The sequence below is a fragment of the Panthera leo genome, chromosome D3 (assembly GCF_018350215.1).
Source record: "Panthera leo isolate Ple1 chromosome D3, P.leo_Ple1_pat1.1, whole genome shotgun sequence".
Taxonomy (NCBI): Eukaryota; Metazoa; Chordata; class Mammalia; order Carnivora; family Felidae; genus Panthera; species Panthera leo.
In genome coordinates this window covers 14,439,818-14,463,578 of record NC_056690.1, presented here as the reverse complement: position 1 = coordinate 14,463,578, position 23,761 = coordinate 14,439,818, and the positions used below count along the sequence as shown (strand labels likewise).

At 45.8% G+C, this 23,761-nt stretch overlaps 1 protein-coding gene across 5 annotated transcripts in view; it reads left to right on the top strand.

Moving 5' to 3' along the window:
• The first annotated feature begins 3,422 nt into the window (after positions 1–3,422).
• The window catches only part of KSR2 (kinase suppressor of ras 2), a 434,193-nt gene continuing 413,854 nt past the window's right edge, over positions 3,423–23,761 (top strand). For 2 of the 5 annotated variants that reach the window (XM_042909856.1, XM_042909855.1), the window contains exon 1: positions 3,433–3,825. In XM_042909856.1, the coding sequence (XP_042765790.1) occupies positions 3,646–3,825 (180 nt within the window). In that variant the 5' untranslated portion in view covers positions 3,433–3,645. Of the gene's footprint in view, positions 3,826–23,761 lie in introns of all 5 variants that reach the window. The other 3 variants (XM_042909858.1, XM_042909857.1, XM_042909854.1) reach the window with 3 other exon arrangements.

Here is a 23,761-nt window from a genome sequence, read left to right as displayed (position 1 = left end):
ATGAAACTCAGTTGCAAGGAAGGTTCTGGAAAAGTGCTTTGGTTTCTCTTGAGAAGGGCTGGATGGATGCAAAGTATAACAAATGTCCACTATAACAATTAATTGCAAAGGAGGGGTGGTAGTTGTGTGGGGGGGGATGTCAAACAACGCATTTGTGTGCTGCTTACAGCCCTGCCAGTGGATGACTTCTGAACTATGGGCTACTTTCATTTTTTGCAATTTCTACTTGCTCTGAGGACAACTAGAAAAGCCAAATCAAATCATCATCATCATCATCATCATCATCATCATCACCTATTTAAAGGCATTCACATTGCTGCCGCAGCCACCGGGACTAGAGGGGCCAAGATTCTGAAACAATGTTGAGGTGAGCTGACGTATACTGCTGCCACTTTTCCCCTTGCGGAACTTGTAAATTGGGGGACTTGGAATCTAGACTTTTCCCAGGTAAGGCTGCTGCTGCTGGGGGACAGAGAAACCAGCAGAATTTTGGCAGTGTCCTAGGGCTGGAGAGACAAAATTAGGGACTATCCTAGAGCAAAGGGAAGGGTAGTAAAGTGAGCTTGATAGATGGTGGTTTTCCCCTTAAGACATTTGGCAAATTCTGAAACTGTGCAGGCCAAGAGGCTAGAAGCCAAACAGAAAGCCCCTGAAAAACAGAGGAGAGTGTCCAGCAGTCTTGCCATACTCTGGCTATAAGGTTAGAACACAGGGCTGGGGGGGGGGGGGGGGGGAGGGGCCTTGGTGAACACCTAAAGACCTTAGTTGGAATCTCTAAAAGGCAAAGCCTTAGACGCAGGAGCCAAAGTTAGATGATATCTTATCAAAACCACAACCCAGCCTCTACCCAGCTTAGCTAAGATGCTCAGTCCCCTTGCCATCTGCTTCCAGAGGGTGGGGAGCCCTCTCCAGAGTTAGATATTACCTGGAGACTTTATATATATTTTTTCATACACAAATGTTGTATGGCATTCAACAAAAATTACAAGGCCTGACAAGAGACAGGACCAAATGACTGAAAATAAATAGAAAAACAGGCAATAGAAACAGACTGTGCAGGTGACTAAAGTACTGGAAGTAAACCAGGGCTTTAAAATAACCATGATTAATGTATTTAAGAGAAACAAAGCAAGAGAAGGAGAAAATAGATGAAAAGAGAATTTTACTAGAGAATTGGAATCTATGAACTTCATAGTCCAAGAGACTGAGAATATAGAGAACGCATTTGAGCTCCTCACCAGCAGAGGGATTTTGAAAATGCTGATTCAGATCTATATGAGCTGGAAAACCTTATGGCCCAGAGTCTGAGGGGAAAAAAAAAAGTCTGCCATCACTGGCTGTCATTCTCTGTACCTCTCAAGTGGCTTCCTTTAAGGGACACGTACTGTACAATGTGTTCTGAGTCACTCTGCTCCACAAACTCAGTTGCCTGGCATGGAGCTCTGTTTACCTGGAGAAAGAGGAGCCTTTTGCTAATTATCCTAAATACATCCTTCGAGCAATACTCGAAGGGATACTGTTGGGAATACTAGTAGTTAAGATGTTCAAGAAGTTGAAGCCTCTCTGGGATGACCTTTGAGTTGACACCAAGTGACAAGGAACCAACCAGGAGAGAACTAGGAAATGTGGTCTGGGCAGAGCGGACAGAGAGAGTAAAGAACTCTGAGGCAAGAATATGTTTGGTGATCAGTCAGGGGTGGACAAGCTTTTCTGGAAAGGGCCAGATAGCACATATTTTAGGCTTTCAAGTCACACAGTTCCTTCTGCAACTACTCACTTTTGCTGTTACAACAGTAAACACCGACATAAAAGGAATGGGTGGCAGTTGTCCAGTAAAACTTTATGGGCACTGAAATGTAGAATTTCTTCTAATTTCCACACGTCACAAAACCTTCTTTTGATTTTTTCCCCCCAACCATTTAAAAATATAAAAACCATTCTTAGCTCTGGGGCCATAGTTTGCTGGTATAAGGTCGTTTAGGTAGGCTGGTATCAGATCGTGGAGGACATTTCAGACATGGTAACAATCAGGTTAAGGCCAAGCCCCTTTCCCCCTCCAAATGGAAAGCCATTCGTCAGGGTAACTGCAGGCCAGGGTACCAAACCGGAGATGCAGCTTCCTACAGCTCATGGAAGATGATCAGGTTTGTTTTATTTTTTCCCATTCACGAGAAAGAACAAACGAACAAAAAGACAGGCAGACAGACAGACGCACACAAGGCTCAAGGAAGACGATCAGGTTTGTTTCATAACACACACACACACACACACACACACACGCACACACGCACACCGAGCCAGAGAGGACGTGAACAGGTTCACGCTGACGTTTCTCCAGCACGCACTAAAGGTTTCAAAGTTGGGTGCACACCTGCTCCCAGCCCCAGCGCACCTGCTGAGCGGTACTCCGGCCTCGTCTCGCGAGAGCGTGCCGTAGTAGTGGCCTCCACCCCCGCCCCTCCCCCTCCCCCTCCCGCCCCCGCGCCCAGCCCCCGAGGCCGGGGGCACTCCCCGCCGGCTGCCCCGCCGCGCGCTCCTCCCCCGCGCCCCCGCCCGCCGGCCCGCACGCACGCACGCCCGGTAGTAATTTCCACGCGAGCTCCGCAGCCCCGCGAAGCCCGCCCCCAGCCCCACCGCGCCCCGGCCCGCGCCGGGAGCCGGCCCCTCCGCGGGCAGGTGCGCGAGCCTGCGCGCGCCGCGGCCGCCTCCTCCCGCGGGTCCCTGGCGCGCCGGGCCGGGGCGGCTGCGCGCACGGCGCCGCTCCACCAACCCGCTCCCCGCAGGTCCCTCGCTCGCTCTCCATCCCTCGCCGGCGCTCGCTCCCCCCCCCCCCCCCCCCCCGCCCTTTGATTGACAGGCAAGATGTCGGTGTGGAGCGAGGCAGGAGCGAATGCAGCAGCCGTCACCCCCGGAGCCCGGCGGCGGCAGCAGCAGCAGCAGCAGCAGCAGCAGCAGCAGCGCGAGGAGGAGACAGCAGCCAGCCGCAGTCGCCGCCGCAGCCGCGGGAGCAATGCAGACAGCATCTTGAGGACGCGCTAAAGCACCCCAAACGGTGGACAATGCCGTGTCACTGCAACTGGGAGGGGGGCAAAGCAGATTTTTTTTGACATAAAAGCCAGCCAGCCAAAAATATATAAATTTGCCCTTCACGGAGCCGGTGTGTAAAGAGTGAGCGCTGTTTTCCTTCGCCTCCTCCTCTCCTCCTCCTCCTCTCCTCCCCCCCTTCTCCTCTTTTTCCTCCTCCCCCTCCTCCTCCTCCTCCTCCTCCTCCTCCTCCTCCTCCTCCTCCCCCTCCCCCCTCCCTCCTCCCCCTCCTCCCTAAGTGTACAGACAGCATCACATCACCTGGTTTGCTTCTGAGAAACAGCATCTCTCCTTTTCAGGGACCAGAGACTCAGAGAGAGGAGACATTCTAATGGAGTCTGCTTGATACCCCAAAATAAAATAATAAATTTTGGCTCTTGTCCCCTCCTCCCACTCCACCCCCTCAGCCCTGTGTGAGATGTTGGGTTTCTTCTTCATGAGACATTGTTGAGAAGTCGCAGTGGTTGGAGAGCGTAGGGGGTAGACTACCTCTACTCCCCCCCCCCCCTCTTTTTTCTCTCTGGGAGGAGGAGGAGGGGAAGGGGGCTTGCCGAGCAAGCGATGGATGAGGAAAACATGACGAAAAGCGAGGAGCAGCAGCCTCTGAGTTTGCAAAAAGCCTTACAGCAGTGCGAGTTGGTCCAAAACATGATAGACCTGAGCATCTCCAACCTGGAAGGGCTTAGGACCAAATGTGCCACCTCCAACGACCTCACACAAAAAGAGATCCGGACCCTGGAGGTAGGTGTCGCCTATGGGGGGAAAAGGCAATCTTTCCTTCCCTTTCCTTGCTCCCCACCACCCCCTTTCCTTTGATTCTGTTTGTTGGGGGGGGGGAGGGTGTGGGAGGGTGGCAGGGCGGGCACGATTTGGTTTTCTGTGATTTATCTTCTTTGCAAAGCCTGCACTGGATGTCCCTTGACTGTACCGCTGTCATCTACGCTTGGCTGGATGTTGGTAGTAGTAGTAGTAATTGTTATTCTTTATGTATTATTATTCCTGCGGCTGTTATTATCATTTGCTTCCTCTCCGAGGAGTGAGTTCTCTCTTTTTTCCGCTTCTGGATTTGTTTATATGCCACGGGGGCTTGTGTGCTGGGTAAGACATTAAGGCGCTGCAGAGAACCCACGTGACCTTGCGCATTCTGCAGGTGGTCAAAAGGTGGTTTTTGCTCCCAGAACGGGGCTGCCTATAAATATAGACCTCTTCTGCTCTGGGCCTCCTTCGCAACTCCACGATTGCTCCTTGGAATTTGTTTTTGCTTTTGTTTTTGTTTTATTTCAGTGATATACATGTCAGGAGGCAAGATGCATTAAAAAAAAAAAAAATCCCCTTTGAGCTACCCGTTTCCAAATCAAATCGTTTGATGCAGGGAGCTGTTGCAGGCCTGAAACGTGTAAAAAGATAACAAAAAAATATGCCTGGATCAGCACACACAAGTGGTGTAGGAAAATACTCTTGAATCTCCATAGGACGGTGAGGAGAGGGGTCGGAGGAGGAGTCATCGCTGGCGAGTTGTAACATTGTCTCCAACAGAACTTGAGGGGGAGTTTGAAGCAGTTTGGGGGGTGGGGTTCGATGCAAAGTTACTCAGACAGAAGATGGCAGAATTTATTTCTTCCGAAGGCCATTTGGTCAAAGGAGGAAGGTTTCAAGAGCCTTAGAAAATGTCTGGTGTGCACGTAATCACTGGGCATCCACGTTTGTTGGAAACATCCGAAGGGTTCCACTCACTTCTCCTTCAAACCAGCTGTACACACGGCTTGATTAAATTTGGGAACTCCTATTAGCTGGCATTTGCTGAGGGTGGTGGCTGTGGGGCTGGAAGCAAAGTAAAGGGGTTCTCCCTCTGGCGAAGCAGGCATGTGCAGTGCTGGGGAGGTTCCCTGTTTCCAGCCCACGAGTTTCCAAGGCCTGAACTCTTCAGCCCCTACTGAATCTTGGAGCCCTGTGCCTGGGTTCCAGCACGGATGAGCACCGCTGTCTGATTTACTTTTAAGTCTTTTTTTTTTTTTTCCTCCATGATTTTAACTTTGGTTGTCAGCACACAGAAAGGTCATCAGTTTGAAAGTGGAGCGTGTGTGTGTGTGTGTGTGTGTGTGTGTGTGTGTGTAATATGCTGTTTGCTACCCTACAATGCATGTCTGTGTGCCCCTGTCATCTGGGAAAATTTCCGTCTTGGTGTGAGCAGTGCCCAGGATAAGATTCTGTTCAGAACTGCGGGTGGTGAGTAACTAAATAACTCAAAAGGGCCACCTGAGTTCTCTTCTGGCCCTTGGAGTCAGGAGTCCCAGGTGCTAGTTCATGTATTACTGTGCGCGTTTCTCCTGTTTTCTTTTCCTCTTTTCAACATGCCCCATCCTCTGATAACTCCTTGATGATGGTGATGGTCACAGCATATCCTGGACTCCATGGCTTCTTTTCTGCATAGAGGTTTTCTTTGCAAACTGGGGGATGGAGTTGCCGGAGGTTAGAGTTATTGGGAGTGCATCTGGGTGTTAGTTTCCTGGTTCCGGGATGCCACAGATCCCTGGTTTCGAGATTGCTCAGGGAAGGGTCTCCAGCAGTCAGGCCAGCTTCTTGCTTCTCAGGTCTCTGGGGCTGGGGTGGGGACACTGAGGAGGGGCTGAAGACCCTGGGTGCAGCCAAGTCCTGCCAAACCTCATCTAGGCTTTGGACCCGAGGCTTTTTTTTTTTTTTATCCCCCAAACTGTCACATTTTGTATGTTAAAACAGTCTGAGGGAGCTCATTGAAAATGCACATTCTCAGCCTCTAACCCCAGAGACTCTAATTCAGGTGGGACTGGCAGGAGGCCCAGGAATCTGCATTTCATAAACAGTCCAGGTGTTTCTGATGCATGTTTTCACATCGACACTTTGAAAAATACCACCATAATAGGAGGTGGGTGGCATGTTTCTGCTCTTTGATGGTAAGGACTCCCTGCTCACAAACACTGGAGTAAGTAGTGAATTGAACAGACCATCCCTGAAAACCGTGATAATAAGCAAAAGTTAGTAGCGTGCATATCACCCCATATACAGCATGGACTTAGCCTTCAAGATGTGTACTGCATGGTTAGGGAGACAAGGCTAATAATAATATACGTGTGAAATAATGATGAAATCCAAACAGCAAATAATATGGGAGACAGCATGTAGGTCCATTAGGAACGTGTTCAAGCTACACGAAATGGAAAATCCAAGCGCAGTTTTAAAGCAAATGATGGCTTCTTTTTCTTGTATCGCAAAAAGTATGAAGGTATATGGCTGCTTGAGTTGGGTCAGCAAGTTAGTAATCTCGGGACCGTTGTCTCTTTGAGTTCTCAATGGCCTCTTCCTTTTGGTTGCAAGATGTCTTCTAAAGCTTTAGCTGTCTCACTCAGGTTCAAGGCAGGGAGGAGGGGGACCGGGCGAGGAGCAAGCAGGGATAAAGGGTTCATGTCTTTGTTTCGCTACCTACCCCACAGATGATGTTGAATTATCTCTTCTTGGCCAAAACTTGCTCAGATGGCCAGTCCTTGCCTCAATGCTGGGAGGTGGGGACGTGGGGACACCATGGTAAGTGGTTTAGATGAGTCATGGTCCATCGCCTGGGTTGACTGGTTGCCACCCCATACATGCTGGCATGGAAGAAAGCATGAAGGGATATTGGGTGGATAGCCAACAACAAGGGCCATGGCGTGTTATCAGGAGGTAGTCTAGCAGAGAAGAAAGACCATGACCTTTGGAGTTAGACAAGTAAAGTTGTAAATTGTAGCTTTTCTACTTACTTTATCTTGGGCTAGTGATTTAAATTTTCTGACCCATGGTTTAATTTTTGGCAAAGTGGCAATAAAAGAATAACATTACCTATTTCAGTAGTTACGAAGATCGAAAGGGAGGACATTTTCAAGGGCCTGGTGCCATTTGTAACACAGCTGCAGATGCTGAATAATTGATAGTCATGATGATGATGGTGGTATGATTAACATTACGTGGTGTGGAATAGATGACATGGAAGGGAACAGCTCAGATCAGGGGTAGAAAGGGAAGAGTTTGAACAGCATTTCCGAAGTGTGTTCTTTGGGTCCCTTGGTCTGAAAAATTAGCATTTTTCATTCTTCCGGCGAGTACTGAAATCCGGGCCCTGTACTACGTGCTGGTGGTCAACAAGTACTCTGTAGACAAAACGAATTCCTTGGAGAATTTGGCAAAGGTTGAGCTAAACAAAGGGAAACAGGCATCTTTATTGCAGAGACTTCTCAGAGCCGTTAACGATACCATCTATGTGCACGGTGACTCCGAGAGAGTGTGGAGTCTGCGGTGTTTCCTTTTTCCAAGGATATCCCTTGGGATTGATGTTCCATAGAATACACCCAGGGAATCATTTGGCAAAGCAGTTAGGGTAGCTCTCTTGGTTGGGGAGCTGGGGACCCTGAGCGCAGAGAAGGATGGGGAGAGCTGGCAGGCGGAGAGAGCTCGCTCAGCAAGAACAGCTAACCAGATAAAGGTATTTCACACCAGTTCGTGCCTTCGTGGGGCAGCTGAGAGACCAGTTGGTCTAGAATGGAGAGTACCTGATAGAATGTCATAGGAAATGAATTTAGGTCACAAACTCTTGAGATCTGACTAAGGACAAGGGAGCCAGACTGACAAAGTTTCACTCCTTTGAGGAAGGAGATAGAAGTCTTCAAAGGTTTTGGAGTGAACACAATAAAAAGTTGTTTAAAGGTTAGCCTGCCAGCAGCCTGCAGCAAGGGCCAGCAAACTCTTTCTGTAAAGGGACAGGTAGTAAATAGTTTAGGCTTTGTGGGTCATACAGACTGCATCACAGCCTCTCAGCTCTGCCGTTGTAGTGCGTAGCAGCCGCAGACGGACAGTTTTCCACTGCAACTTCATTTATCGCCCCTGAAATTGAAATTCGATGTAATCTTCACATGTCACGAAATACTATTACCCCCCACCCCCCCTTTTTTTATGTTTAAAAATGTAAAAACTATTCTTAGGTTGTGGGGCCTTATGAAAACAGGTGGTGGGTCAGATTTGGCCCAAGGGCTAGCTTCCTGATCTCTGACCTCTAGGGTGGATGATGCGGTTCTGCTGATCTTGCCCACATCACTCATGTGGTTGTGTGGTCATCAGATGGCTCGCTGGGCTGGATGGCCCAAGGTGGCCTTGCTCACATGGCTGGTGGTTGGTGGGGGGACGTCAGTTTTTCTGCACATGGCTTTCCAAAAGGACAGCTGGATTCCTTACCTCGTGGAAGCAGCCATGTTCCAAGAGAACAAGCCCCTTTGCACAGCCCCTCTGAGGCCTCTGCTTCTGTAACCTTTGCCAGTGTCCCATATGCCAAAGCACGTTAAGTGGATAAGCCCAAAATCAATGTGGAAATGTCTATCTAAGGGTATGGATTCTAGGAGGTGTGCTTCATCGGAAGCCAATGAACAATCTCCTGTAATCATGTAACAGCTATGGAAGAAAAAAAAAACCCAAACCCCAAAATAAAACCAAAAGAGCATGGGAAAGAGGGAGGGTCATGGGATGGTCAGCAGAGGCCCCCTTGAGGTTTTACTGACTTGAGGAAGCAAACCAAGACGTATCTGGGGAAGGGACCAGGCAGAGGGAAGAGCAAATTTCTTGGGTGGGAACGTCCTTGGAGTGTCGTTAGAACAGCAAGCAGACCACTGTGGTTGGAGTTGAGTGGGTGGACGGGCAAGGGGTGAGGGACACAGTGGGAGACAGAATCAGGGCCCTGGTGATAGCTTTGATAAGATACTTGGATTTTGTCCTGAGTGTGAACGGGGAGGTGACTGACTTAGATTTTTAAAAGATCCTTCTGATTGCTTCAGGGAAAATAGACTGTAGGGATTAAGAATGGGGGCAGGGATACAGTTTGGGAGATTGGTGTGCAGGAGTCACTGTGCTCGGGACTATTAAGGTGGTTGGCGGGATGGGGCCGGCGGCTGGATTCAGAAGGTCAGGTGTGCACGAGGCGTTCATGAATCAGATATGGGGAAAATAAAGAAGGGAGGGTTATCCCTGGGTGTTTGGCTTAAGAACTGAGCGAATGGTGGTGCCTTTATTTGAAACATGAGGACTAGAAGTGGGATAGGTTGGGCTTGATGGTCAGGTCCTGTTTGGACATGTTCCATTTGTCAAGTAGGCAGTTGGATATTCCATCCTACAACTCTTGAGGAATGCTGGAGATACAAAATGCACTTAAAATGTCAGGAACAGCTTTTCATATCATTAAATATTATTAGTGGCCGCGTGCTATTCTATGGACGTACCATAATTTAACAAATCCTATTGTCAGATCGTGTACATTTACAACTTTCTGTCATTATAAATAACGCCACAGTAGATATCCTTGTGGTTTGTAGCGGTCCTTTGATTCCAGCCCAATTGCTGAATCCAAGGCTATGCCAAGTTTCAGGACTTTTGGTAGGTTTTGCCAAATTACCTTCCCCCAGCCGTGTGAAAAGGGCCTGTTCCCCCCCATCCTCAGTATGGGTTTATGCTTTATTTTTTTGGTTGCCTATGTTTTGATGACTGAGAGCTCAGGGTTTAAGGAGGCAGTTGCTTCAGGTTAGAATCTCATTCTTCCTGTTTCTAGTTGGGAAGGAGCTGGGGACCTGTGGACATAAGAGGAATACTTGGTTTTCCATACAAAGCGGCCCAGCCTTACCCCCTTCTGCCTTGTTGTCATAAAGATATGGCAGGAGGTGGTCTCACAGCTCCGAGTTAGTGGCAGAAGTTATTTCGGAAGGGTTCACTATCCCATCTGGGTTTTTGGAACGGATCCCGTTAGGGAGCTTGTGATTTTTCATCCTCGAATGGACAGAATACTGAGGAGTCTTCCTCCTCCCTCCAGAGAATCGGTCATTTTTTGGGCTCCCACCCTCTGGGCCCCAAGTCTTGGGACCTGGCCTTCCTCCTTGCCCTCAGAGTGCTGCTTTGGAGCTGGGGAATGGGGAGGTGTCCAGAAGCTGAGGAAGACAAGGGACACAGGGCAGCTGCGACAGAGGATGGAGAAGCTGAGGGACGGGGAGGAGAAAGTCAAAGCAGGGACTCATTGTCTGCAGGGTTTCTGTGACCCTTGCAACATCTCTCCAGTGGGCAGTGACTGCAACAGTGGTTGTTCCTGTTTTACAAGTGAGTTTACTGAGGTTTAGAGTCACTGATGTGACCCAGTGTGACCCAGTGTGGAGGTTAAGACAGCCCCAGATACAGGAAGAGGTTTACTGCTCTACTGTGGACTCCCCAAAGGTGGCATGGCCTGGAAGGGAAGACGAGAGCAAACAGAGGGCAAAGGGGAAGTGCTGGTGATTGAGTTAATGAGAATCATCATGGTGGCTCCCTCTGCTGCTCATATACTTTGAGTTCATGGGTGACTTTATAGATGAAAACTATTGGAGAGAAACATAGAACCAATGGAGACAGAGTAGGGCATCCACAGAGACAAGGAAGAATGAGAAACAGAGAGGGAAACAGACCTGAGTGGTGACTTCTGACTGAAATGGTATAAATGGTGTGATTCTGTTGGTATAAAATACACACCAAGTTCCGACCTCTTAGTATGAAGAAAAGATCTCATATGAAGGAAGATCTCATTAATAATGTTTTTAAGTTTCTTTATTTATTTTGAGAGAGACAGAGAGAGTGAGCAGGGGAGGGGCGGGGTGGGGGGGGAGAGAGGATCTGAAGCAGGCTCCGTGCCCAGAGCAGAGAGCCTGATGTGGGGCTTGAACTCGTGAACTGCAAGAGCATGACCTGAGCTGAAGTTGGATGTTCCACTGACTGAGCCACTCAGGAGCTCCACCATTAATAATATTTTATATTGACGACATGCTGCCATGATATTATTTCAGAGAGATTGGGTTAAGTAAAATTTCTTAAAATGAATTTCGACTGTATCTTATCCCTCTTTTTTCCCCTGAGGCTACTACAGAATTTTAAATTACACAGCTGGCTCACTGTATATTTCAGCTGGACAGTGCTGCTTTTGGCCATTGAGGTGGTTTCTCTGTTTTGCTGTAGTAGAAATCTTGTTCTTGATAAAGACTGAGAATATGGGCCCCCCCCCCCCCCAGGGTTACTAGTCAGCCATTGATTAGAGCAGTGGATGCATTCCAAAGACACATGCCCTGAGTTTCCCTGGATCAGTAGGAAAGTGATATGAAGGCTCAGAAATAATAACTTAATTGAGTCTCTAGAAATTTTCATGGATTCTTGAAGTAGTATAACTTAACGGTTAGGACGGCTTGGGATCCACAGTAAGATTGCTTGGATTCCAGCCTGAGTTCAAGGTACACTAGCTTAAGTAACCTTGGGCAAATGAGCTCTCCTTTTCTGAGCTTCAGTTTCCTGGCTTATAAAATTGGGATCACTTTGCATAGGATTGTTATGCTGATTACATGGGATCTTGCATTAAGGAATTGAGCCGAGCGCCTGGCACAAGGCAAATGCTTAAAGGTTGTTAACTTTGATGGGTTTCATGATCATCCCCCCATCCCTGCCAATAGATTGGCTTGGGGAGGTTAGGGGATCTCAGGTATCCAGGGAGGTGCCACCCTTGAGTGTATCCTTCATTTATTCAGTGGATCTGACTGAACTCCCAATGTGTGAGAGCAAGGAGTGAGAAGAAACCCGTAGAAGCTTTCCATCCTTCCATGGGATGACGGCACACCTGCTGGGCTGCAGGTGACGTAAGGGAACAACATTCTGATACTAGGTATGGATCTTTGAATTCGCCCACAGATGACTCACTCCCCATCAGTGCCTGGCAGGCTTTAGTCTTTAAACCGTGTGCTCAGCTCACCTCCAAGCTGGATAACAGTTACGGGGTTGGGCCTTGTAGCTCCTGAACTTCTCTTAAGCTTATGAGGTGAAGAGAACGGTGGTATCCAATTGCTCGAAAATCATATTCTCTATATTCTCTCAAGATAGAAGGATGCTTAAGGGGTTGGCTAGGCTTATCTTTTGGCCAGTGTCCAGCGTGGTGATTTGGGGTGAGCACTACCTCCTATGGTGGCCTCTTAAAAAATTCATTTTTTAATGGCAGTAAAATATACATAGCATAAAATTTACCATTGTAACCATTTTAAAATTTTTTTTTTTTTTCCAACATTTTTTATTTATTTTTGGGACAGAGAGAGACAGAGCATGAACGGGGGAGGGGCAGAGAGAGAGGGAGACACAGAATCGGAAACAGGCTCCAGGCTCCGAGCCATCAGCCCAGAGCCTGACGCGGGGCTCGAACTCACGGACCGCGAGATCGTGACCTGGCTGAAGTCGGACGCTTAACCGACTGCGCCACCCAGGCGCCCCCCATTGTAACCATTTTAAAGTGTGCAACTTGGTGGCACAAAATACATTTACAGTGTCGTGCAACCGTCATCGCTATTTATCTGCAGAACCTTTTCATCATCGCAGATAGAAATCCTGTGCCATTGGGCAATGAATGACTCTCCCCAGCTGCATGGTAACCCTGCTTTCCTGTCTGTACGAATTTGACTATTGGGTATCTCGTGTGAGTTGAATCGTATGCCCTGTACCTTTTGTGTCTGGCTTCTTTCCCCTGGCATTATGTTTCTAAGGTTCATCCACATTGTAGTAGGTGTCAGTTCTTCATTTCTTTACATGGTTGACTAATATTCCATTGTATGTATAGTCCATATTCTGTTTATCCAGTCATCTGTTGATAGACACTTTTGAGTCGCTTTCACCTTTTGACTATTGTGAATAATGCTGCTTAGAAACTTCGATGTACAAGTATCTGTTTGAGTCCCCGCTTTGAATTCTTTTGGGTCTGTATCTAGGAGTGGAATTGTTGGGTCATATGGTGAATCTCTGTTTCATTTTTTGAGGAACTGCCGTACTATTTTCCACAGTGGCTACACCATTTTACGTTTCCATTGGCAAGGTACCAGGGTTCCAATTTCCCTACATCGTTGCCAACACCTCCTATTTCGGATTATTTTTTCATTAATTTTTTTAAAATTATAGCTTTCCTACTGGGTATGAAGTGGTATCTCATTGTGGTTTTGATTTATAGTTTCCTGATGACTAATGATGTTAGGCATATTTTCATGTGCATATTGGCCATTTGTATGTCTTCTTGGGAAAAATTCAAATTCTTTCACAAGGGCAGCCTTTTGATTGGGGTGAGTTATAGTGGTTGGAATTATTCTCTGTCTTTTGAGTTGAGTCTGCTCTCTGATGACTTAGATCCTGTGGCTCTAGTCTCTGGAACAGAGAGAATGAGGCCACTCCTTCTTCTGGCTGAGAAAACAGCCTCAAGAAGAGTCTGCATCTAAGATCTGGAACCCACCAGGTAGAGACAAGAGATAGCTGTGCGCACAGACTCCTGACAAGTCTCTGGCCCAAATTCTGCAGGCACCACCTCTCTGCTGTATCCTCTGTTAGTTCCAGTACAAAATTCCAGAATCTGGAGTCATTGGCAATGGCGAATTTCCCCCTTTGCGTGTGCACCTCTCCTAGCCAGAGAATCATGCTTCTAAGAAGTAGTTGTGAATGTTTCTCTGTGTGCTCATCCTCAAAGGCGCTGGCGTGGTGCTTGGGCGGGGTTGGGTGGCTTGGACTCCAGCAGTAAGGGAAATAGGTATAGAAAAGAACTCATCAATCAAGTGAGGGCATTTTGGGACTTTATTAGTTAGGAGGCAGAGCACATTTAGATGCCCCTTTTTGTATTTTTACCTTTATCTGGCTTGGAGAAACAGAGCTTTGTGATAAACCCTAAAAGCAATATTATTTTAATATGTTGCTGGATTTAACCCATTAATATTTTGTTGAGGGTTTTTGTGTCCATGTTTATGAAGGATGTTGCTGTGGTTTCCTTTTTTTGTACCATGTTTGTTTAGTTTCTGTATCAGGTACACTGGCCTCATAAAATGAATTGGGAAGCATTCCCTATACTTCTGTCTCTGGAAGACATTGTGTACAATTGGTTTTATTTCATCTTAACATATTTTAAATGCTGGTAGAATTCAGCAGTGAAACTATATGGACCTAGAGATTATCCTTGCTATTTTTGGGGTGTGGAAGTTTTTGAACTATAAATTAAATTAAAAAAATTTATTCTTGGGGTGCCTGGGTGGCTCAGTCGGTTAAGCATTTGACTTTTGCTCAGGTTATGATCTCATGGTTCGTGGGTTTGAACCCCATGCTGGGCTCTGTGCTGACAGCTCGGAGCCTGGAGCCTGCGTCGGATTCTGTTGCCTCCCTCTCTCTCTGCCCCTCCCCTACTTGCGCTCTGTCTGTCTCTGTCAAAAATAAATAAACATGAAACATTTTTTAAAAAAAATTTATTCTTGGGTGAATTTCAGAAGTTTGTGGCTCTTAAGGAATTGGCACATTTTATCTAAATTGGTGAATTTACATGCCTAGAGTTGCTCCTAGTATTCCCTTATTATCCTTTTAGTGTCTGTGGGATCTTTCATTGCTGATGTCAGTAATGTGTGTTTTTTCTCTTTTATTCTTTGCCAGTCTGGTTTATCAGTTTTAGTCACCTTTTCAGAAAATCAGGTTTTGGCTTTATTTATTGTCTCTGTTGTTCTGCATTCAATTTGGTTAATTTTTGTTTTCATTATTATTGCCTTCTGCCTGTTTTGGCTTTATTTTGCTTTTCTTTTTCTGTTTTCCTGAGATGCTTAGACTGTTGATGTGAGGCCTTTCTCCTTCTCTGAGTATTTATTGCCACCACTTTCCCTTGAAAGACCGCTTTAACCGCACCCCACAAATTTTGATACGTTGTATTTTCATTTCTTCCTCTCCGACGCATGTATATTTTTCAGGCGCAGTGTTGTTCAGTTTTCAAGGGTTGTGGATATTTTCTGTTCTTGACTTCTGGTTTAATTCACTTATGGTCCATGAGGACATTTTATGTGGTCTCAATTGTTTTAAAAAGCTTAGGGTTTATTTTATGACCCAGAATATCTTCTGTCTTGGTGAATGTAACGTGTGCCCTTGCAAAGAATGTGCGTCCTGCTGTTGACGGGTACGGTGTTGTAGAACCACCAATTGGATCCAGTTGGTTGATGGTATTGTTGAGATCCTCTATATCCTTGTTGATTTTCTCTCAAGTTGTTTCACCGATTACACTGAGAGGAGTGTTGACGGCTCCTCCCGTCATGGTGGATTTGTCCCAATTCTTCTTGCAGATCCATCAGTTTTCGCTTCATGTATTTTGAGCTGTTTTGTTCAGTGTATACACTTGTTTTCTTAGTGACTTGCCCCTTTTCATTGTGTAAAGTTACCATTTATTCCTAGTACTTTTTCTTGCTCTGGAAACTATTTTCTCTGATAATAATATAACCACCCTAGCTTTTATTTTTGTAGGTTTTTAAAAATTGAGGGAAGGGGTGCCTGGGTGGCTCAGTCAGTTGAGCATTTGACTCTTGATCTCGGCTCAGGTCATGATCTCATGGTTTGTGGGTTTGAGTCCTGCATCGGGCTCTGTGCCGACAGCATTGCGCCTGCTTGGAATTCTCTCTGTCGCCCTCTCTCTCTGCCTCTCCCCAGCTCATGCTCTCTCTCTCTCTCAAAATAAATACATAAATAAATAAACAAACTTAAAAAAATTAAAAAGGGGCGCCTGGGTGGCTCAGTCGGCTAAGCGTCCAACTTCGGCTCAGGTCACGATCTCACTGTCCATGGGTTCGAGCCCCACGTCGGGCTCTGTGCTGACGGCTCAGAGCCTGGAGCCTGTTTCAGATTCTGTGTCTCCCTCTCTCTGACCCTCCCCTGTTCATGCTCTGTCTCTCTCTGTCGCAAAAGTAAATAAACGTTAAAAAAAAAAATTAAAAAAAAATAAATAAAAATTAATGTAAAATTCATATAACATCAAATTCAACATGTTAACTACTTTATAGTATACAATAGAATGTTTTTTAGTATATGCTAACTGTTGTACAGCCATCACCCCTATCTAATTCTAGAACACTTCCATCACCACATACACACTCCTTACCTTATACAGGTACACCTCAGACATATTGTGGGTTTCAGTTCCAGACCGCTGCAATAAAGTGAATATTGCAATAAAGTGGGTCAAATGATTTTTCGGGTTTTCCAGTGCACATAAAAGTTATGTTTACACTACACTACAGTTTAAGCGTGCAATAGCATTATGTCTAAGCGAGCAATGTATATGCCCCTTAATTAAAAAATAGTTTATTGTCTGGGCACCTGAGTGGCTCAGTCGGTTGAGTGTCTGACTCTTGATTTCGGCTCAGGTCATGATCTCGAGGTTCATGAGCTCAAGCCCCACATCGGGCTCTGTGCTGAAGGTGTGGGGCCTGCTTTAGATCCTTTGTCCCCCCCATACCCCCTGCTCCTCCCCAGCTAATGCCCTCTCTCTCTCACTCTCTGTCTCTCTCTCAAAATAAATCAACTTAAAAAAATTAAAATAGTTTATTGCTAAAAAATGCTGATCCTCATCTGAGCTTTCGGCAGCCTCTTTGCTGGGGGAGGGTCTTGCCTTGATGGTGGTGGCTGCTGACTGATCAGGGTGGGGGTCGCTGAGTTGGGGGTGGCTGTGGCAGTTTCTTAAAATAAGACAACAATGAAGTTGGCCCCATTGATTGACTCTCCCTTTCATGAGCAGTTTCTCTGCAGCAGGTGATGCTGCTTGATAGCATTTTAGCCACAGTGGAACCTCTTTCAGAATTGGAGTCCGTGCTCCCAAACCCCACCGCTGCTTTCTCACTTAAGTGTACAGAACATTCTGAGTGCTTCGTTGTCACGTCAGCAGTCTTCACGGCATCTTCACCGGGAACAGATTCCATCTCCAGGAGCCGCTCTCTTTCCATGAGAAGCAACTCCTCCTCTGTTCACATTTACCATGAGTTTCTAGCAATTCAGTCCCATCTTCAGGCTCCACTTCCAATCCCAGCTCACCCGCTGTCTCCACCCCATCTGCAGCTCCTTCCCCCACTCAAGTCTAGAACCCTCCCCACTCCTCCATGAAGGTTGGAATCCACTTTTCCCACGCTCCTGTTAACGTCACTATCTTGACCTCTCCCGTGAATCAGGAATGTTCTCAGTGTTCTCTAGAACGGTGAAGGTTTCCAGTTGACTTGGCCCAGATCCGTCAGAGGACTCACTGTCTACGGCAGCTCGTCTAGCCAGATGTATTTCTTCAATAATAAGACCTGAATGTGGAAATGACTCCTTGGTCCACGGGCTGCAGAGTGGACGTCATGAAAACAGCATTAATCTCGTCGTACATCTCCACGCCATCAGAGCTCTTGGGTGACCAGGTGCACTGCCAGTGAGCACTAATGTTTTGAAAGGAATCTTTGTTTTCTGAGCAGTGGGTCTCCACAGCCGGCTTAAGATATTCAACAAACCATGTTGTAAACAGATGTGCTGTCATCCAGGCTTTGTTGTTCCATCTGCAGAGCACGGGCAGAGTAGGCTCAGCATAACTCTTAGGGACCCTCGGATTTTCAGAACAGTAAACGAGCAGTGGCTTCCACTCAAAGACACCAGCTGCGCTAGCCCCTAACAAGGGAGTCAGCCTGTCCCTTGAAGCTTTGAGGTCAGGCGTTGACTTCTCCTCTCTGGCTACCAAAGCCCTACACGGCATCTTCCCCCGACCGGCGCTTCCACCTGGACTGAACATCTGCGGTTTAGTGTAGCCACCTTCATGAATGATCTGAGCTAGATCTTCTGGATAACTTGCTGCAGCTTCTACACGGACACCTGCCGCTTCACCCTGCACTTCTGTGTTATGGAGATGGCTTCTTTCCTTAAGCCCCGTGAACCAACCTCTGCTAGTGCCACACGTTTCTTCTGCGGCTTCCTCACCTCTCTCAGCCTTCACGGAACTGAAGACAGTTCGGGCCTTGCTCTGGATCAGCTTTGGCTTAAGGGAGTGCTGTGCCAGGTTTGTTCTGCCATCCAGACCGCTGAAACTTTCTCCAGATCGGCAATAAGGCCGTTTCTTTCCTTATCATTCGTGTGTTCACTGGAGTAGTACTTGTCATTTCCTTCAAGATCTCTTCCTCCGAATCCACCCCTTGGCTGATGGTTGGTGCAAGAGGCCTAGCTTTTGGCCTTGTTCAGCTTTTGATGTGCCTTCCTGACTAAGCTTAATCATTTCTAGCTTTTGATTTAAAGTGAGAGATGCGCAGCTCTTCCTTTTACTTGAACACTTCGAGGCCACTGTAGGGTTATAATTGGCCTAATTTCAGTATTGTGGTGTCTCAGGGAATAGGGAGGCCTGAGGAGAGGGAGAGAGACGGGGGAATGGCCGTCAGTGGGGCAGTCACAACACACTCATTTATCAGTTATTTTGCCATCTTACGTGGGTACGTTTTGTGGCACGCCAAAACAATTACACTAGTAACATCAAAGATCACTGATCACAGATCATCATAACAAATATAATAATTATGAAAAACTTTGAAATATCGTGAGAGTTTCCAAAATGTGACACAGAGACAGCAAGTAGGCAAATGCTGTTGGAAAAATGGCGCCGATAGACTTCCTCAATACAGGATGGCTACACCTTTAATTTGTAACAAACAAACAAACAAACACAACTACATGCAACATCTGTGAAGCGCAACTAAATGAAGTGTGTTCGTACCTATTTGTTAGCAATCAACCACAGTTTCCTTGCCCTCCATCCCCTGGCAACCATTCATCTATTTTCTGTCGCTACATTTTTCTTCTTTTCTGGGTGTTTCACATATATGGAATTATACAATATGTGATCTTCTCTGTCTGGCTTTTTTTCACTTAGCATAATATCTTCGTAGTTCATCCATTTGAATCGTGTATCCGTACTTCATCCCTTTTTGTGGCTGAATAAAATCCCATTGTATGGGTTTATCCACCCATCAGTGGACATTTGGGTTGTTTCCATCTTGTAGCTAATGTGAATAGTGGCGCTGTGAACATTTGTTTGGCCAGGGGCATGGGGCACTTTGGGAGTGAACTGTTTTGCCTCTGCCAGAAACTAAAGAAATGTTCCCAGGTTCAGGCTTGAACGCAGGAAGGAACTCCAGAGTCAGAAGTTCCTACTTTTTTGTGATTGTACGACACTTTCCTGGACACTTTATAGGTTCTTGGTTGGCTATTTAGGTTCTATATACCAGGTTATGAATTGTTTACATAGACTTCAGAAATAGAAGTCATTAAACAAAAATGTCATTTTAAAGACTTTTATGGACATGAAAGCAAATCATATTCATTATAGGAAAAATAGAATATGTGCTTCATTAAAAAGAAAAATGAACACACTCCTCCCACCACCCATAGATGAACATTTGTTAACATCTTGTTATGGAGTCTTACAGACTTTACCTCACACAAACTTGTGTTTTTATGTTTTAGTTAAGAATAACTATACTTTACATATTTCATAGTCTCCTCTTTTCATCTTAAAGTTGGTTTAAGACATGAATGTCTTTCCCTGTCAAAAGCATTTCAAATGACTCGTAATATTCCAGCATAAAGATAGAGCATAATTGAGTTGACTGCCCACCTTTGGTGACTTATTTGGGGATTTTGTTTGTTTGTTTGTTTTTACTCTCATAAACACAGCCTTAATGACTACTTTTGAAATGAAATCTTTGTGAAGCTCTTTCATTGGTTTCCCTAACAAGTATATGTAAGGTAGAATTACTGTGTGCTTATAAGGCTTTTTTTTCCTCTTGGGCCCAATGGTCCTTTAGAAGGATACCTGTTTATATAGCCTACTTATAAGAGTTGAGGAGAGTAGCCTGTAGCTTTGTGTCTTCAGGAATGACAACGGCGAGAGGGAAGTGTTTCCAGCAAATCATCAACTTAATAAAAAACATATAAAGTCACTTTACTGCATCTGTGAGTCAACTTGTAATGAGCCGAGAGGCTTGAGGTGGGCCTGGTTTTTAAAAATGCACACTTTCCTTTGAAATAAATACAGTTAGAATCATGTCAATGACAAGGAAGCCTCATGTGAGATGAGATTTTTCTGAAACGACATCATGAAGGGATGCAGGTTTTATAGAGGAGGCTTCTGATTTCCAGGGATCACACAGTCGGTCGGTTTCTGGGACCGGGCAGGAAAGGAAAATAGGCCAGGGGTAGGATATTTGGGAGGTGACATATAAGGGCCATGGTTAATTGGAGAGCCTGTGTCACATCAACATATGTCAACATTGCCAATGGATAGTATTTAGACCTAATATTTTTGGATGTTTCCATTTTCCTATGGAACCCTAGAATCAAAACTATGAATAAAAAGCAGACATTGCCTCATTGTTATCTGATCGAGACCTTCACCATTCCCGTCTTTAATTCACATGTGTGTGTATACGTTTAAATAATACTGAGTGAGGAAAAGGGAGGTACAGATAATCAACACTACTGAAATAATTTGTGAACACCAATGGTTTGTTAATTGCTATTTCAGATGTTTTCCTCCCAGTCCCACCCATTCATGGTTTGAAAAAAATTAAGGTTATACCGCTTAGCCTGGAGAAGGTGGGATGACCAGTTACCTGTTGATTTGATGATGTTTGCTTATTTTCAGTCTATAATGATGGCAGAGTAAGAGAGGTGACTGGGGCCACACATACACACACTTCACACCTATACGAAAGTAGGGAGAAGAGCATAATGGACCCTTATGTACCCATCACACAAACTCAATAATATTAAATTATAGCCAATAACTCCTCCCCCATCATGCCTAGATTATTTTGAAGCAATTCCTAAACCATCACAACATTGCATCCTCAAATATTTCAATGTGTATTTCTTTTTCTTTTAAGTATATTTATTCATTTTGAGAGAGAGAGGGTGTAGGAGGGGCAGAGAGAGAGATTGAGAGAGAGAATCCCAAGCAGACTCTGCACCATCAGCACAGAGCCTAATGCAGGGCTTGAACTTATGAACCATGAGATATGACCTGAGCTGAAACCAAGAGTCAGCCGCTGAACTGACTGAGCCTCCAGGCACCCTCAATGTATATTTCTAATAAATACCAAGTACTCTGTTTTAAACATAACCATATAACTATTATGGCATTAATAATTCCTTAGTCACTTATTTTCCTAAGCCACAGATCAAAATACTTAAACACAAAATACTTATACACAAAATACTTATACACAATTTTTAAAAAAAAATTTTGTTAATCTTTATTCATTTTTTGAGAGAGAGAGAGCACGCACAAGTGGGGGAGGGGTGAGAGAGAGGGAGACATAGAATCTGAAGCAGGTTCCAGGCTGTCAGCACAGAGCATGATGTGGGGCTCGAACCCACGAACTGTGAGATCATGACTTGAGCCAAAGTTGGACGCTTAACCCACTGAGCCACCCAAGTGCCCCAAGAGGGCTGCACTTTTGAAGCAGCCACAGTGGAAGGCATTGCCTTGTCCTTATTCTGCTGGCATTCCTTAAAGACATCCTTGAAAGTCATCTTTCAAGTCACTTTACAAGAAAGCAAGTCTCTTGATTTTTTCTTTATCCCCAGTAGTGGCCTTGATGGTGGCTGTTTGATTCCCAATGACTTTTGTCTGTTTAAAACATGAAAATATTCAAACCTGCTCTCCACGAACAAGATGTGTTGCCATGGCATCTGCAGTCATGACAATGTCCTGGGCACGGTGACTGAAGGGAAACTCCAATAGGAGAGTCATGGCTTTGGCCCTGGGGTACGTCTTCAGCCATTTCTAGTGTCTGCTCCAAAAGGGCCCCCGGTCGGTTAGCTCCAGCACAGATCCACTCTCTTCTTCAATCATCCCGCTTTGTGTTACATGCGTTAGACCTACAAAGCCATCCTGCCCATGTGGGGCTTACAACGTACAAATACATGTTTCGCGTGTCAGGCGCTGTGCTAGGTGCTGAGTACTAGGTACTGTGCTAGGTATGGGGACACAGTATTTGCTCAAGGTTCCAGGGATGTGAGACTAAAGATAAGACTTGAAGGATGATGGAACTAACTGGAGATGAGGACAGGCTGTTCCAGGCAGAAGGATGATGTGTGCAAAAGCCAAGGGGTAGAAAGATCACGGGGTACTTGAAGGACCACGTAAGTCCAGCGTGGCGGGATTATAGAGTAATTCAGGCCCATTTGTAGGCGAGGGAATGGGACAGCTCTGCTTCCTTTCTCTAAACTGGGTTCCTTTGCATCCTTTCCCTGCCTCCTCTCCTCCTCATTATAGAAAAATGAGGCGGTCTCATTTGCCAAATTGAATAAAAGTCTAATCTATGATCTCCATTTCTGAAATACGATTTGAAAGCATAACATGAATTTATTGGTCCCCCAAGGTGGAGGCAGGTCCTTGAACACCGCAACAACACAAGCCATCCCTTAATAATGGTACATGGGCAAGACCTCCAGCCGGGCAGGGGGGAGGGGGAGGGAGCATAAAGCCGGGAGGAGAGAGGTGGCGAAATGGAAATACGTTTAAAACCCCATGCTTTGTGGTTTATTATTAACAGCGGGGCAGAAAATGTCTCTACAGAGTTATGAAAAATTCATTAGTAGCATGCTACAGGTCTGAGATGCTGGTCATTATTTGATCAGATTAACGCTAATGAGAGCAGTCTTAAATTAACTCAGATTAAGAGGAGGACTCTCCCCCTTACTGTTCAGTCATATGTGTATAATCACATTTTCTCACAGCCAGTTGCCCCTAGTTGTCTGCTAAGATGGGAACGAGGGGCTTTTTGCAAAGGTGGAACCGGGCCGGCCAAGGGTGCGCTGAGCCCAGATACCATCTTGAAACCAGGGTCCGATGGAGCAAGAGTCCCTGGGCTCCAGCTTTTGCCTCGTCTCCCTGACACCGCTCTTCTCTTTTCCAGACCCCTTTCCTTCTTCCTGGGTCTGCTTCATCCCAAGTACAATATCCCAGCATTGAGTACCCACAGCGTGCCATACAGCTTTCTAGGTGCAGGGGATACATCCTTTGAGTAAAACAGGCAAAGAGTCCTGCTGTTGTGCCTACTCAGGGGAGACAGACAATAAATAAACATAAGAATAAGAAAAACTAATTGAAGGTGCTAAGTATTATAGCAAAAAAAAACCCCAAACAAAATAGAGCAGGCTTCATGGAAAAGGTGACATTTGAGCAAAGATTGAAAGGAAGTGAGCAAGTGAAGATATCCAGGGCAGGCAGAAGAACATTCAGAGTAAGGCAACAGCTCATGCAAAGGTCCTGAGGTCTTGGAGGAACAGCCAGGAAGCTTGTGTGACCAGAGTGGAGCATTGAGGATCAGGTCAGAGCAGGGAAGTAAGACCAGTATAGAGAGTTTTACTAAGTGAAATGAGGTGCGTTGAAGGTCTTTGCACAGAGGAGTAACATGATCTGACTTGAGTTTTAATGTTATCCTTCTAGGGGCTCCTGGATGACTCCGTCGGTTAAACATCTGACTCTTGATTTAGGTTCAGACCATGATCTCACGGTTCGTGGGGTCGAGCGCTATGTTGGACTCTGTGCTGACAGTGCAGAGCCTGCTTAGGATTTTCTCTGTCCTTCTTTCTCTGCCACTCCCCTGCTTGTGTGCACGTGAGCTCTCTCTCTCTCTCAAAATAAATAAACTCAAACAAATATTACTCATTTAGCTCATGGTTGAGAATAGATTGTGTAGTAGAAGCAGACAGAGGAGTTAGAAGACTATGTATGTGAGAGATGAAGGTGTCTCACACCAAACTGGTGAGCCATGGTTGGATTTTGGAT